Below are 15,487 nucleotides of genomic sequence, written 5' to 3' on the forward strand. Positions count from 1 at the left end.
GCCTGCTTCTTCCTCTCCCACTCCCCCTGCTTGTGTTCCCTCTCTCGCTGGCTGTCTCTATCTCTGTCAAATAAATAAATAAAATCTTTCAAAAAAAAAAAAAAGTAACTGTTTGCCCCACTCTGCTATTAATACTCCCTGCCTTCAAGTCTGCAGATATACGAAATATGGCCAATATGACAAATTACGCAGAAGGTCCTTTTTTTATGATTATAAATTGTTATGTTCACGGTAAGAAATTTACAACTCAGGCAGGCTTATTACTAAAAATATGGTAAGATTTTCCCATAATCACATACACAGAGAAAAACCATTAATGCACAATGTCCCTCCGAACATCAACTACATTTCTGATTTGCCTAAAGGAAGCAGACAGATTCTAACTCTAGACAGGGGCTCAGTGAGATCCCTCAGCAGACCGCTTCCAACACGAGGGGGCTCCTACCCACTGCGCTCCCTTCCCACAAAGCAAACGTGGGAAAACTGGAACACTGTTCAAAAGCTGATGACCCCAGCACAGCGTGGAAAAAACAGAAAAACTGCCCTGTATATCCCCTGATAAAATTGTCACACACATTTATAATTTTGGAAATGCTTCAAGGCACAGAAAATTAAGAATGTTATAATTTAAAAATACAATAATTGGAAACAACCCCAAATGCCTTGTCAAATGAATGGATAAAACAGAATGTGGTATATCCACGCAATGGAACATTCTTCAGCCATTCAAAGGAATGAAGTCCTAATAACCTGCTACGACACAGATGAACTTGGAAGATACTCTCAGGTGACAGCAGAGGCACAGAGTCCACATCTGTATGACCCTCTTTGCATGAAATGTCCAGAATGGGCAACTACACTGAGACAGAAAGATTAGCAGTTGTCAGCAGCTGGGCAAGCAGAGAAGAGAGAGGCAGCCAATGGGTACGGGGCCTCTGTTTGGGGGGTGACAGTTTGGTGGTCACAAACACTGTGAATGTTCTTAAGGCCACTACTGGCACGCTGTCCAATGGTGAACTGTAGGTCACTCGTACGTTACATGCCTGTGGCTAGTGTTTAATCACTGTGCGCTCTCAGCACCGAGTGCCCCACGCCCCGGGACAGAACCGGCGCCTTGCTGCACGGGCCGCGGCAGGGAGCACGCCTGCCCGACTGAGTTACAGCACGAACATCCTTCACATCTTTAACCATAACACATAAAAACACAGTGGTAATTTGGGGCTTTGTGAGCTATATCTTGAGAAAATAAAGCTGTTGTTTTCTCGAGTGTTAGTGTTATAAAAGGCAGGCTAAGCTTCCGAACATGGATTTTGGCCTGTTCTCTCCCTCAGTTAACAGGCTTCCTATATGCCCCTCAGCACACACTCTGGGTGTTCCCGCTGCATCTCAGGGTCGGAACGCCAGTCCTGCACAACCAGCCCCCGTGGCCTGCGCTCTTCTTCCCAAGCACCAGAGGACGCCCTGGGAGAGTCTCTGGGCCCTCGTTCTGCGGCTCCGCAGGCCCAGCAGGCTGCCCGCAGGCAGGGACACAGCGGAGGGCCCAAGCAGACAGCACTCGCCGAAACCCCAAGGAGCAGTCGTGGGCTGAGGCAAGGTCACGGCAGGTGTCGTGTGGCAACCTCACCGAGAGCTGCTTGCTCATGGCCACGGGGCTCCAGGAAAACCACCGAGTCCCCTGCTAGGCTGGCAGAGCGTCTGTGGTTTGGGGCCACTGATCGAACATCCCTGAAACACCCAGAAGTCCTACATGCTAAGGGAGCCAGACGAGAGCAATAAGGGACGGACTTTTCTGTAGAGTTAGTACTTTCCAATCACTCCAAAGAGTGATACTGGGGTCATCATCTGGTCACAGAGTTGTGCTCCGAATGCCCAAATGGTCCCATGGGCAGTCCAAGTGACCTCAGGGAGAGTCCTCCCATGCAGAACTAGCAAGCTGAGCAGAGGAAGAGACCACGAAGCCCTCATCCGTCCATCTGTCCTTCTGTCGGTCCACGGTATCCAGTGCTCCTCCTTCTCACTGTACCCTGACTTCTCTCTATGCCCACCGGGGTGGGACCTGCTGACATCACCTCCCAGGGACCCCAGCCACTGCTGGCTGGCTCCATGAATGCTCACCGTGGGCTACAGCAGTGCAGGGGTCAGGGAGGTGGAATCAGGCTGTTCTGGAGCAATGAGATAAGCTTCTGACTGGACAAAAGACCAAGGCATTCTCACTTAGCTGTTTGGCAAGGCTTCATGAGAAACCCCCTTTGAGCAGATCCTGGAAAGAAGGAATTTCCAGCAGCAGGAAATGGGTGGGCAGGACCGGCACCACGACCAGGGGATTCCAGGGTAGCATGAGCAGAGGCACCAAGGGCACGAGGGCAGAAGCGAGAGAGGCTGGTACGGGCCTGGTGAGGTCATACCGGGTCGTGATGCCAGGCTCCAGGGGCTTACAGCGTGTTCTATAAATAGCTGGCAGCCTCTGCAACGGGCCGAGGAGGCAGAGTGACCACAGCAGGGCACCGTGGCCCCTGCCCACCACCTCTGCCCTCCAGCCGCAGCTCTGGCCACACGAGGCTTGGGGTGCTTTGCCTGCCCTGTGCCCCCCACCCCATCCGGCACACAGGTGTTGTTCCTGCTGGCTCTACTATCCAACAACACCTCCCTGAGCACCCTAACGATGGACTCCTTGCACCGGACGCACTACGTACCGGTCCCCTAGTTGTCTGACACCCACCCAGGGCACAAGCTCCCTGAGAATAAGTACCCACTGTGTGTGTCGGCCTCTCGCCAGCATCTAGCACAGGGCTCAGCACACAGCAGGTGTTCCGAACTTTGAGAAAGGAAGGCGCGGTAACAGACTACGGAGACATAGGTCGGAAGCACGGGGGGCGGTGAGGCGAGGGCCCTGCACTAGTCCTGGCCCCAGACAAGTCCCGGCAAGGCTTCGGGCCTGTCCCGGGGCCGGGGCTACGACAAGGCAGCAGATCAGCCAGCAAGCTCTTTTCCGACGGTTTTCAAACACTCAAGGTGAATGCCTGCTGGTTAAGAAACAATTAGAACGCTTCCCTCTGTGGGTCACAGCACTCACTCATCTTTTTCTAGAGCAGGTCAGAAGCTACTAGCAAAAGCACATACACAGCTTCCTGAGACCAAGCCTTATGTGAGCACACCCGCCGACAAATCCCGAGTGGGCTTCCGGCCGTGCCCTGGGAGAGAGGGACAGGACACTCTATGTCTACGTACGGTGGCAACAAGAACCAGCAGGGGAGGGGCAGGGAGGGGGGTCTCCTCCCAGGTCCCACAAAAAGGTTCTACACGCATTCTGGGTTCTAGCCCGGAACGGAAGCCACTTCCGGACTGCGAGCCTGCCTTCCTCAGGTGAAGCCCCAACTCCAGGTGCCCCGAGAGCGAGGAAAAGCCGTCTGCGTCCGCGGGTAAAGACGGAAGATCCCTCCACGGAGCAACTGTACAAACACTCCCTCAGAAAGCACCAACAGAATTCACTGAACCAAAGACCCCACTCGACGAAGCTACCTCTTTCCAAAAGAAGACTCTGTGACCCGAGGGGAGCCCAGCTCCTCCACCAACAGCCCAAAAGAAAACACCCCGCAGCCCTCCTCCCACCCGCCCCCCACTCCGGCTCCGAGGAGCGCGCCTCCGAGACCTGGCAGACGCGGGCGCGGCCCCCAGCCCCCCGAGCCGTGGCGGCGAGGCCGCCGGCCGCACACACGGGGACCCCCACAACAAACCCGGCCCCCTCCTCAGGCAGATTTGCTACAGCACGTCTGGGAGGCTGGACGCAGCTCAACTCCCTGGACTCTCACAGCCTCTGCCGCCGGCGCTGCACACGGACCCGCCGCAGAGGGAGAGAGAACAGAATTCAGGATTCTCGGAGTGGCGCAGGAATTCCCGTGGGGTCCCCGGAGCCGCGAGGGGGGTTCCCAAGGTCAGAAGCATTTCTGGCATAACGGGTAACAGTCTCCGCACACGGACGCGCAGGAGCAGAGACGGCGGGTGCGGGCGCCGCCGGGGACCCGGGAACGTGCGGCCGTCAGCAGGGACGCCGGCGACCCACACGCGCTCCCGGTGAAGCGACGCACAGCAGCCGCGCTGTGACGCACGGACTCGTCCCGGCTGTGTGAGGACACGGCGCCCGCCGTCTCGCCATCTCACCGTCTCACCGTCTCGGCTTACGGAGGAACAGGTGTGGCGAGCGCGTCAGGCCGGGCGGAGCTTCCTGTCCCAGGGACGACGGCTTGGGCGGCGGACAGACGTCCTCGACGCCGAACCCAGGGGCCCCGCGCTCCCGAGAACAGCCGCCCGGGTCTGAGGCAATGACGCAACTCAAGCCTGAACGTGAAAATTCGAGCCGTGGGAAACCTGTCGTCGCCATCACGCGCTTCAAGATTCCAGATCCTCCAGGAGCGGCATGCGTGTCTGTGTGCAGTGACACAGCCAGTGTCTGGAAAACCCGCCAACACAGGAAAGCGAGACTGTCCAGTGAGGCCGCGGGACCCCCTGGATCGCACCCCGCTAAGCACGCGGCCACGCTGCGTCCCACGTGGCTTCAGTCCCCGCACCGCAACCGGCTTCCCCGAAACCACCCCTGGTCGAGGGGCGCCTGGCTGGTGCAGTGGGCCGAGCGTCCAACTCTGGATTTCGGCTCTGGTCGTGAGAGCAAACCCCTTGTCAGGCTCTGTGCTCAGCGGGGAGTCTGCTCCCACCACCCACCCCCCCTGCCCCCCACCTTGCTCATGCTTTCTCTCTCTCTCTCAAAGGAACAAACTACTACCGGTCGAGTTCTGGTGTGTGGTAGCAAAGAATCAGATCCACGATTATCTGAAAAGGCTACGAACACATTCCTCCCTTTCAGCTACACATCTGTGTGAGGTCAGATTTTTTTTCTTATACTTCAACAAAAACAACAAATTCCAGTAGACTCAATGTGGAAGCCAACTGCTGCTTGTTTTTGGCCAAATCTTAAGGAGAATTATAAGAAGTGTGAAACAATATCGCTCTTTTCACTACATTTTTTTTGTTTTAAAAAATTATCTTTCATAAAAATACCATCTATTAATACATGTCGGACTTTTCATTGTCTTTATGGCCCATTATTTTTTAGACTCCTTGGTTTTCACTTCTAATACAATGAACATTAACATACAGAACCCACATAAACAAAGGGTCTTTGGGGTCCTTGATCATCTGAGACCACACAGAGGTCCTGCTGCAGAAAGCTTTCAGAACCAAGATCTGAACGTCTCATTTTGCGGTGTGGACTGTCATCCGGACTATTTTCTGAGAACACAGTGGCCCTGCCTCGGGTCTCTCTGGGCAAGATGGCAGCAGCCGCAGCTCTCGGGGGCACACCGAAAACCCGAACCGCTGAGGGGCTGCCGACGTGTGCGGTCCGGTCTCCGTCCGACGGGCAGCAACGGCAACCACACAGGTCAGCTGGTGGGTGGCTGGTTTGCCGCGACCCGGCCAGCAGGGCTCGGAGACGCGCTCACCCACCATGCAGCGTTTTGCTGACACCCGCGGGGAGGAGGACAGACTGCACCAGTCAGTCAGTCCCCTCTCTCTAGGAAACGGCCAACCAGAAGAGGGAAATCCGCACATAGAGAGTGTCAAGAGAACAAACACAGAGTTAATCATTAATACACGTGGAACCAGTCCATGCTTGTCCCGAAGCAAGCAAAAGGACACCTCAGGGCATGCAGTTAATTTACAAAGGTCTTCGGATTCACTGGGTTATATTCTCCACCGACAGAAACCACCCAGAACGGAGAGGGGGGCGAGTAGCAGTCTGTGTGAACAGTGAACTCCGGGAGTCCTGTCATAGGGACCGGCGCACAGTTGTGATACTTTGGGGAGGGGGAGGGGAGAGGCTTTGGCAGATCATCACGTTACCTTCAAGTTTATTCAGTTACTTCAGTTTAAACAACTATTTATCAAGTGCTCAACTCAAAAGCAGCAAACATCATTCACTTCCAAATACATAAAATTTCACCAGGGAAAAGAGGTGAGCAAACAGGTGCTCTTCACCACTTTCTGTGAGCAAACAGCTCTCCTGCCCAGCTACTAAGCTGGAGGATTACAGGCCTGATGACGGGTCCTCACCAGCCCCGGGGGCTCAGCCGGCGGTGATCCAGCGAGAGGAGAGAGGAAATCATCTGCACACTTTCGGAAATGCCAAAAAGTCTGCCTTCCTCTTCCTGTTTTACACCTCAATCTTAAAACCACCCACCACCCAATTCAGTGGCACTAACATGCCAACTGCACAGACAGCAATGCCACCGGCCCACCACGGAACCAGGTCTGGACGTGCAGATGCGCTCGACGACACGGGCTAAGTGAAGGTCAGTGCACAGGCCAGGGGCACCCCAAACTGCCACCAGGGCTCACGGGGCCACCGCCGTAAGTGGAGCCCTTTTTGTTCCAATGTAAACAGAGGGGGAGGCCATCTAGGGGTCCCGAAGCTGTGCTTCAAAAAGGCTTTTCATCCTGTTACCCAATTCTGGTCAACATCCTTCAGAAAAGCGTAAAGAAGGGGCGCCTGGGGGCTTAGTCTGTTGAGCGTCTCCTTTCGCCGCAGGTCATGATCTCAGGGTCCTGGGATCGAGTCCCCTGCCCCACTCTCTGCTCGGTGGGGAATGTGCTTCTCCCTTTTCCTCTGCCACTCCCCCTGCTCATGCTCTCTCTCAAATAAATAAAATCTTAAAAAAAAAAAAAAAAAGCATATGGAAGTAATGTCAGACTTCAGGTGGCAGAGGTAGTCTCAGAAAACGCCTGAAATATTAACAAAGGGTCGTTACGGAAATTCCCCCAAAGTGCTCAGAGCTCTGCAGGGCCAGCCTCACGAAGTATACCAGAGGGCATCACAGATCCAGGGTATAAAAAAAGAAAGCAACAGGGGTAAAACTCAAACCAGTATTCATTAATTCAAAAGAGCATTCTTAAAAAAATTTCAACTGACTGCTCTTTAATTAAAACACTGGAAAATCCAAAACCCAGTCATTCCCAGTCAGTGTTCTCCTCTATCCCTTGGCGGAGGTTATGCCGCCACAAAGAGTTCTCTGGAAGGGCCTTCTACATTTGCATAATTACGGCAAAGCAAAGCAAAATCTCCTTGCGTGTTCGACCCCCCGGGGCAGGTGCACTGGCCTGTCCCCACGACACCCATGGGGTCCAGGTCCCGGAATGGGCAGGCAGCTGCCCAGCTCCACGTATGGGATCCGGCACATCTTGCTCTCGGCCCTGCACCTCCATGTGCCTCAGTTTCCTAACCTGCAGTACCAACTGGGATCGTGTCAACACTGCTAAAGCAGGTGCACAGCAGGCAGGACACCCACGTGAGCTGCTGTTACTGACCTGACTTCCTCCCTTACCCCCAACAACTTCACTCTGCAGCTCCAGTCACTTCCGGAGCCTCCAACTGCACATTGTGTGATTCTCCTTCCCACCTTCATCACAGACAGGCCTGTGGCCATCCCTGTGGGTCCCTGCCACGTACCGATTCACCACCTTCCGCACATTTCCACTACGAACTCGCCTCAGTCCTGTAATCAGGCTGTAAATAGCCCTCGCAGGCTAAGGCTAAAGGCACTGATTTGTCAAATGCAAGCATTTAACCGCTGTGCCACCCAGGCGCCCCTAAATGCAAGCATTTAAAACAGACATTTTTAAAATAAGTAATGAAGTGGATGGTGACAGGGCACTGTGCAGGCTTCAGGTCCTCATGGCCCAGGAGCAGTCGGCCAGGGGTCAGCCGCCACCAGCTGTCTGCACCTGCTCTCAGTCCCCGGGCCCACAAGGTGCCAGCGGTGTCTGCCTAGCACACAGCACAGCTTCCGTGACACCGAAACACCATCTGAGCAGCAGCAGCTCGAACTCACAGCCAAAGTACCAAAATGAAAAGGGAACCTCTCGACTACCTGATCAACAGCTGATGCTGTAGGGACAGAACAAAAGGACAGCACATCAGGTCAGAAATCGCTCTGTGGACTGCAGCAAGTTCAGGGGCAGGGGGCACGCACAAGAAAGGTTAAATGAAGTTTAAACACGTTCAGAGTGGTTTTGGGGGTTGTTTTGTTTTTAAAATCTAGACAAGCCGCCTGCAAGTGTCCGTTTCCAGGTCTCTACTTTGTTACAGACAGAGATGTCCCCCTTCCCTGCACCCCAGATCCCATCCACACCGAGGTCTGCTTCCAATTAAGACAACTATCGAGTTACAGGGCTAACGCGTCTGCTTCGTTTCTTCTGGGGCTTTGTTTAGAAAACAACTTTGACAGTGACCAACCAAACAACCAGGACCAAATACGGGAAGAGCCACTTAGAAGAATCAGAAAAATCTGTTCCCGTTCAAAGACGGGCGTTTTACGAGAAACACGTGCCACACTCATCTGTGTTGTTCTGCCACCTCTAATCCAGGCAGCTCAGCTGGGAGATGTGCCTTTCAGGAGCACGATGGAAAATTCTGTGGAGGGATGGGCGCGCTGTCCTGCGGGGCTCAGTGCGGGGTCTTCGGGGGGGCTCTGCGGCACTGGCACCAAGTCATCCACACCCCTGCACAGGCACCCCGCAGCCCGGGTCGGCACAATTTCTACAGCCCATCATCCAGGCCAGAGCGAAAGCTCCCCGAGAAACCCCACCACCTGCCATACCAGCACCCCGCTTTAGGCAGCCCTCACCAGCCCCAGGCAACACACAGCCGGCACAAACTTACCATGCAGCGTAATTTCCAAATTCCCCAAGAAGCGCATACATCCCCCCCCAAAGGAGCTGCACCATCTCTCCTACCCACGAAAATAATCGCTCTTACAATAAGTAATATGCACTGAGCACATCCTAGGCACCAGGAGGCATTTTCCACGTAGTAACCCATTTTGCTTTCACAGTAATAACTAATTATGATAATCAGAACAATTAATTATACTACATAATTAATCATGATGATCAATAATTAAGATGAACAAACATATCAAGCTATCTGTTATAACTAAATGTCTCTATATTATACATAAAATATACCATATTAATTATGCTAGTAATTCTAGGATATGTAATTTTATATTAATAGTTATTCACTATAATAACAAAAATTGGTACTTTCATTATTCCCACTTCATAAATGTTTCCTTATCGATAGCCAATGTGATGAGAGAAGCCAGGATGTGAACCCAGGGACAGCACCATTCCTCTCTACTGTCAGCCTTGGGGTAGGGCGCCCACAAGGCGGGAGATTAGCAGGTGTCCTGGAACCGCACCCTCCCCACCATGAATGAAGTCAGCTTACTGTAGGGGCTTCTGTGATCAACCCCTTAGGGAAGACATTTTAGCATTCACTGTTTACACCTCAGTGCCTAAGTGGTTTTACTAAGCAGTCTATTCCCCCACCCTACACACACATGCACACACACACGTGCACGCACACACACACCCTCCGTCTCCACGTCTTCTCAACCAGGAACCATGCAAGGTGCTGCAAGTGCAGCCGTGAGACACAGTCCGGCCCTCTGGCAGCTTCTAGTTAGTGAGAGACAGACTCACCCCCTCAACACTTCCCCAGGGACTGAAAAAGTGCTCTGAAGGAAAGGGGGTGTGCTAGGCGTACACGGAAGGAGGATCATGAAACAGGACTGCCTGTCACAGACCATTTATAACCCACAGAATCCTCCCAAGTCAGGGGGAATGTCTACGCCCGTTCCAGCTCGAGAGAAGACTGAGGCACAGGAACCGTGCTGCACAGGTAGGGGGCCCGGAGTCAGGAATCAGGCCCCACCTGCCTGTGCTCACTGCCTGTGTCCCGTGGGAGGCCACCACCTGACCTGCATGTACGGCCATCATCTTTTCACTTTAAACACGGGTGCCTCCACCCCACATGCTCAAGATACCAGGTGAACGGCAGCAACATAAAATTAGCAATGTAAGTGAATCCCAGCTGCCCATATACGTGAAGGAGAAAAAATGTCTAGGGGCGCCCAGCTGCCTCAGTCAGAAGAGTGTGCGACTCCTGAGCTCAGGGCTGTGAGTTCGAGGCCCACAGGTGTAGAGATTACTCAAAAATAAAATCTTCAAAAAAAAAATAATAAAGACAAGAAAAAAAATGTCTGATGCTTAAACTTATGAGTAAGGAAAGTAACAATTTGGGGTGGTGCCCAGATCCTCACTGCTAATGTGAGATGGATTTCTGAGCGGAGCCAGTATCTGCCCTCCCCCCTTCCACACTGGAAGAGCAGACTGGGATGAAGGTCATGAATGGGGCTGAGAAGGTGGGGATGGGGGAGAAGAGAAAAAAAGTCTGGAAATAACCTCACACGTATGAACTCTTCCTCCCAAGGATTATTATGGGTGACTTTTTTTGTTTATTTCAGTATCTTCTAAATGCTTTGAGGTGAGATGTATTCCTCTTATCATGAAGAGAAGAATTTTTGGAAAACTGGAATCAGGAGGCCACACTGCCTGGGGTGACAGCCCACACCAGGAGCGGGGTGCGCAGAGCCCCCGCAGCGTGGTGCGGAGGCCAGCACGCCTGCTCCGATAAGGGCCGCGGCTGCTTATCCTGGAAGGCCGCCCCCCAGCCTCGTCTATCGCTGACCCGGGCACACAGAGTATCTCCATGTAGCAGAGGGCGTCACCTGGCATCGGGCAGCAGCTGTTACCAAGTCCTTTTCAGGCTCTGGCGCATACTTGGTAGCAAGTCTTTGTAGCAACTCCGCGCGTCCACGAGCAACACCAAGACCAATCCTATAGGCAGGCTGGGGGTTCCGGCTCTCTTCACTTTGTTTCAGATTTTTAACTGCAACACGAATAACAATCTCGCTTTCCACTCCAGACTACTCATTACCCTCCACAGACACTGAACCGGATTCTCATACCCTAGAACGGTGGCAAGGACACGAGACATAAACAGAAACGCCATGTAGCACAGGTGGGCTCTAAAGGCACAATGCAGACAGTGACTGTCAGAGAGAAGGGAGCAGAGGAGAGAGGAACCAACGGAGGGGCTCTGGAAGATGAGGTTCTGACCGCATATTATTTGGCTAAACATGTAAAGAGCCATATGCAGACATGGGTTCTCTAGTCCGTACATTTGCTTCTCCCACGGACACCGGTTAGCACTTCTGAAACCACTTTCTGTGCACTAGGTCTGACCAAATATGCCAATATATCGTGCAGAACGAGACACAGACTTCTATCTGGTACAGAAGTTACAAACAAGGGGAGAGGAAAGCAGAATAAACCCTGTGGTACTGGACTGGGATCAGAAATATCAGCATGACCTCATGGGTTTTCTTATACAGACCGGACAGATAAATACAGATGCGCATGCATGTGTGAGAACACACACATATATTTCCTGGCTGTGTCTCCCACAAGGACACCCCAACAGCCAAGCACACAGCCAGGGCCCCGGTCTACCTGCGTACACCATTCTCCAATAAAAGGAACAAGGGCTCCCTGACGGAATGGACCGGGCAGAAAAAATACGTGCGCCTAGAGTAGCTTCTAGGTCCAAACAGGAAATACTAAAACGTAACGGGGCGTGTTGGAAGGACATGGGCAATCCTTGAAAGGGCTCCACGTCAAGGTCACAAAAGACAAAGAAAGAGACTGTCACAGACTGGAGAGTGCAAGAGACGTGACAATAAACACAAGGGGGCCTCTAGGCTGGACGAGGTCCCGACATGGACATGGTACGTCCAGAAAACAGACATCATTCAGACTAACAGCCAAGCTGGATTAAGATCGTAGCTTAGGTAATAGCATTGATACAGGAACGTCAACTTCCTGGTGTTGGCAACTGTCCCGTGATTCCATAAGATTACCTTAGGGGGAAGCTCTATGGGAACTCCGTATTACTTTAGCCACTTCCCCGAGTCTCAAATGATGTCAAGATAAATGGTCAATAGAATATCTAGGAAGGCAATGAAATGAAGCTTCAAATAATGGAGGCCAGGGGGCAGGGGAGAAAGAGGTGAGCAAGGCTGGACCGAACTGGTGAGTGGCGTGATGGTGCCCATCACCATGGGGGCTCCCATTTTCTCTTCTGAGAAAGCGACATTTGAATTTTTCCTTATGAACAAGTCCTTTAAAACTTTTTCTCAAAGTCTGCAAACAATGTAAATCTGCTCACTTCCACTCGTGCCCTGCAGCAGCCAGGCAACCCAAAGTCAGCCATCTCCAGATACTGTCCCCATTTGCCCCACCCACTGCCCTAAGCGCCTGCCCGGTGGACCGTGCTGGTCAGCCCCGAGCCACTTCCCATGTGTTTCTCTACCCGTGGCCAGCGGGACCCTTAGAAACACACACGGTACTTCTGCTGGCATTCAGGATGATGAGCACCACGCCCAGGGCAGCCTCCACCCCTGGGCCTGTCCAGCCCCCTCCCAGGCCCGACAAGCCATGCTCCCTGTCATATGCCCTCCTGGCTCCGGGAACCTGCTCTCCACCCCACCTGCACTAAAAACATCTGCCATTTTCCATGGATTTCTGGGTGACCCTTTGATTCATGTCTATGTTCATGACTCAGACAGTGAGCTCAGAGGGCAGGAACTGCTTGAGTGTGGATTCACTGCTGTGTCTCCCGTGCTGGGTACGATGCCAAATGCATAGCTGGCACACCATCCTTTTTTCCCAAGAGTGAACATCTTTGCCATTAGACATACGGGCCTGAAGCTGGGTACTGGACTCTCGGAGTCTTCCCTGCCCTATTAAAGTACACTTTGCTTTGCTGTGTGCTTCTAGTTCTCCAGGCCCAAACACACTCTGAATCCTGGCAGGAAGAAATGGATGCTATCTTACAGCTATCAAATAGATCTGGGCAAAATGTAGTTAAACCTAATTTTTTTTTTTGCACAAAAATGGCTTATTACATTAAGAATTTCATTTTCTAAAAGGCAGCGATAACAGTAAGTACTGGTAAGGACGTGGAGAAACCGGAACCTTCGACACTTGGTGGGAATGTAAAATAGTGCAGCCACCGTGGAAAACAGTCTGGCAGCTCCGCGGTCACAGAGTACCACCCCACGATTCCACTCCTAGGTACGTGTCCAAAAGAAATGAAAACATATTTCCACGCACCAACTGGCACACGAACGATCATGGCAGCAGCATTCACAACAGTGGAAAGGTAGAAACAACCCAAACGCCCACCAACAGAAGAACAAACAAACAAACTATAAGATGTGCTTACAACGGAGCACTTGGGCCTAAAGAGGGAAGGGGGCCGACCCAGGCCCCACGAGCCTGCAAGACACCGTGCTCCGTCAAAGCTGGACACAGACGGTCATACAGGTTAGGATTCCACTTACATAAAATATCCAACTCCAATCCAGATGCGATTACCCAACTCATTGAGCCAGGACGCAGAATGGTGGTGGCTGGGGCCGGGGTAGGGGCAAGGCATACAGGGATTCTTTCTGGGGTGATGAAAATGTTCTGGACTTGCTAGAGGTGACCGTACCGAGTGCCACCAAACTGTTCACTTCACGACATCGTGTGACGGGGCCTGACCGGCTCATGCGGCAGAACGTGCAGCTCCTGATCCCAGGGCTGTGAGTCTGAGCCCCGCTCTGGGTGGAGAGGTTACTTAAAAATAAAACCTTAAAGAAAAAAATAAAATAAAATGCCTTGTGTTGTGTGAATTTCACCTCAGTTTTTAAAAAAGGCTACGACATTTGGAAAGAATTTCCTCTTTGAAACATCTAATATTTTTCTTTTTCCCTTGTTAATGATACAGACACACTTGGAAAAGACCACACAAATAATACCAACAGTGGCCGAGAGCAATGGAGGGAGGAGAGCCGTCCCAGGGAGGCTGGAGGCGTCCAGAACACGGCGAACGATCCTCTTACAGCATCAGTCTGAGAACGATCCATCCAAAAGATGGCTGAAAGACTCCTTAACAGCCATCATTCTACAACATGGACTTAAAACTACCTTATTTCAATAAAAATGTGCAAAAATAAAAGACAAACCACACTTCAAATAAACGTTTTTTGGAATGACACTGAGTACCACTGGAAAGCTTAACAGCGTGTCTTGCAAACTACAACTTACATTTCATCCTTGAAGTTCCTGCAGGGATGGCACCCCCAGCCCACAAGGCCCCCCATTCGCTGCCCCTACAGCAGCACAGATCACCCACCGGGGCGCCCTTCTCCGAGGAGCCTGGGCTCAGGCTCACACCACGCTCCAGGCGGCCAGGACTCTCAGTCATTGGTCATTACAGGAAGAGGATTCCCTGATGGAATGAAATTTAAATCCCTCAAAAAGTCAACCTAGTTCTTTGCTTTTCTTCTAAAGACCAACAAAATAAAATAAAATAAAATGCCACACAGAGCTCCTACAGCTTTACAACCAAATTTATTACCATCCTTTCTATTTACTTCATAGCATTTATCTTCTAGAGATTTTTCACCCAAGAATCCATTTTTTCCTGAATTCACCTCTAGAATTCCATGACTGAAAGGTTCACCAGCTCGTCACCGAGGACTCCAGCCCCAGGGACTGTACAGCTCCCTGCTCGGTCCCGGGTCATGGTCTGGCCTTGGCGGCAGGCCAGTGCTGGGAACACTGACGTGTGTCAATGCATCTAGCTCACACAGGAAGGCGGGTGAGATAGCTGTTCCCTTCTCACACAGGAAGACACTGAGCTAAACACAGGTTCAGGAGAGCTCCGGGGCTGCACAGCCCAGAGGGGATGAGGCCAGATTCCCACACCCACAAAGCTTCAAGCTGGGCGCCATGCCTCCCACCCAGTGCTGGCCACCTCCAGCCTACCTCCTGAGGGCACAGCTCCAGACAAGACTGACGGAAGCAGGGGGAGGCAGTCGGCTCCCCCTCGCTCCACCTCCACTGGCCAGACCAAGAGCCAGGCTCAGTGGAACGGACTCGTGGGGCACGCACTGAACCTACCAACATCTAGAACCGATGTACTCACGAGACGGGGGCTGGGAGGCTGGCAGAGAAGGAAGACTTTTCACTGTTTGCTCTTTGATATGCTAGGATTTGACTTTTCTCATGTGCATCCATTACCTGTGTAAGTAAGTCATTTCATAAGTGGCCCCCACGGTCCCCTTCCCTCCAGACCCTTGATGTATGGTGCCACCTTCCACGCCAAACAGAGGTGGGAGAGACCACTTCCACTGAGGACCACAGAATCCCGAGGGCAAAGGAGGACCGCAGCCAGAAAGAGCACTAAGGTGGGCTGGGTGTGGGATTTTTCAAAAGTGAACACAAGTTTCCAGTCACTGGAGCAAAACAATAAATTAAATGTAATAAACATTTAGCGACAAATAAGAAAACACTACAGGGACACTGGAAACAGACCAAAGATAACCAAGAGGATCGCAGGCACAAGCAAACACAGTTTTGCATTTGTTAATGAAGGACACAGACCACCAGGCAAAACACACTGGGTGCTATAAATGTGCAAAGTGAAGATTACAGATTTTTCTCCTGGATTTCCTAGAATTGCCTTAAACGTAGCCCATCTATA

General features: G+C 52.0%; 1 protein-coding gene and 1 pseudogene across 1 annotated transcript in view; one reads left to right on the plus strand and one right to left on the minus strand.

Moving 5' to 3' along the window:
- The window catches only part of AGO2 (argonaute RISC catalytic component 2), a 98,649-nt gene extending 85,293 nt beyond the window's left edge, over nucleotides 1–13,356 (minus strand). The window contains exon 1 of the mRNA XM_019801181.2: nucleotides 13,299–13,356. Within this exon, the coding sequence (XP_019656740.1) occupies nucleotides 13,299–13,341 (43 nt within the window). The 5' untranslated portion in view covers nucleotides 13,342–13,356. The remainder of the gene's footprint in view (nucleotides 1–13,298) is intronic.
- Nucleotides 10,098–10,228, plus strand: LOC117803912 (annotated as a pseudogene).
- Nucleotides 13,357–15,487: the final 2,131 nt, after the last annotated feature.

The sequence above is a fragment of the Ailuropoda melanoleuca genome, chromosome 9 (genome assembly GCF_002007445.2).
Source record: "Ailuropoda melanoleuca isolate Jingjing chromosome 9, ASM200744v2, whole genome shotgun sequence".
In the NCBI taxonomy this organism is placed as follows: domain Eukaryota; kingdom Metazoa; phylum Chordata; class Mammalia; order Carnivora; family Ursidae; genus Ailuropoda; species Ailuropoda melanoleuca.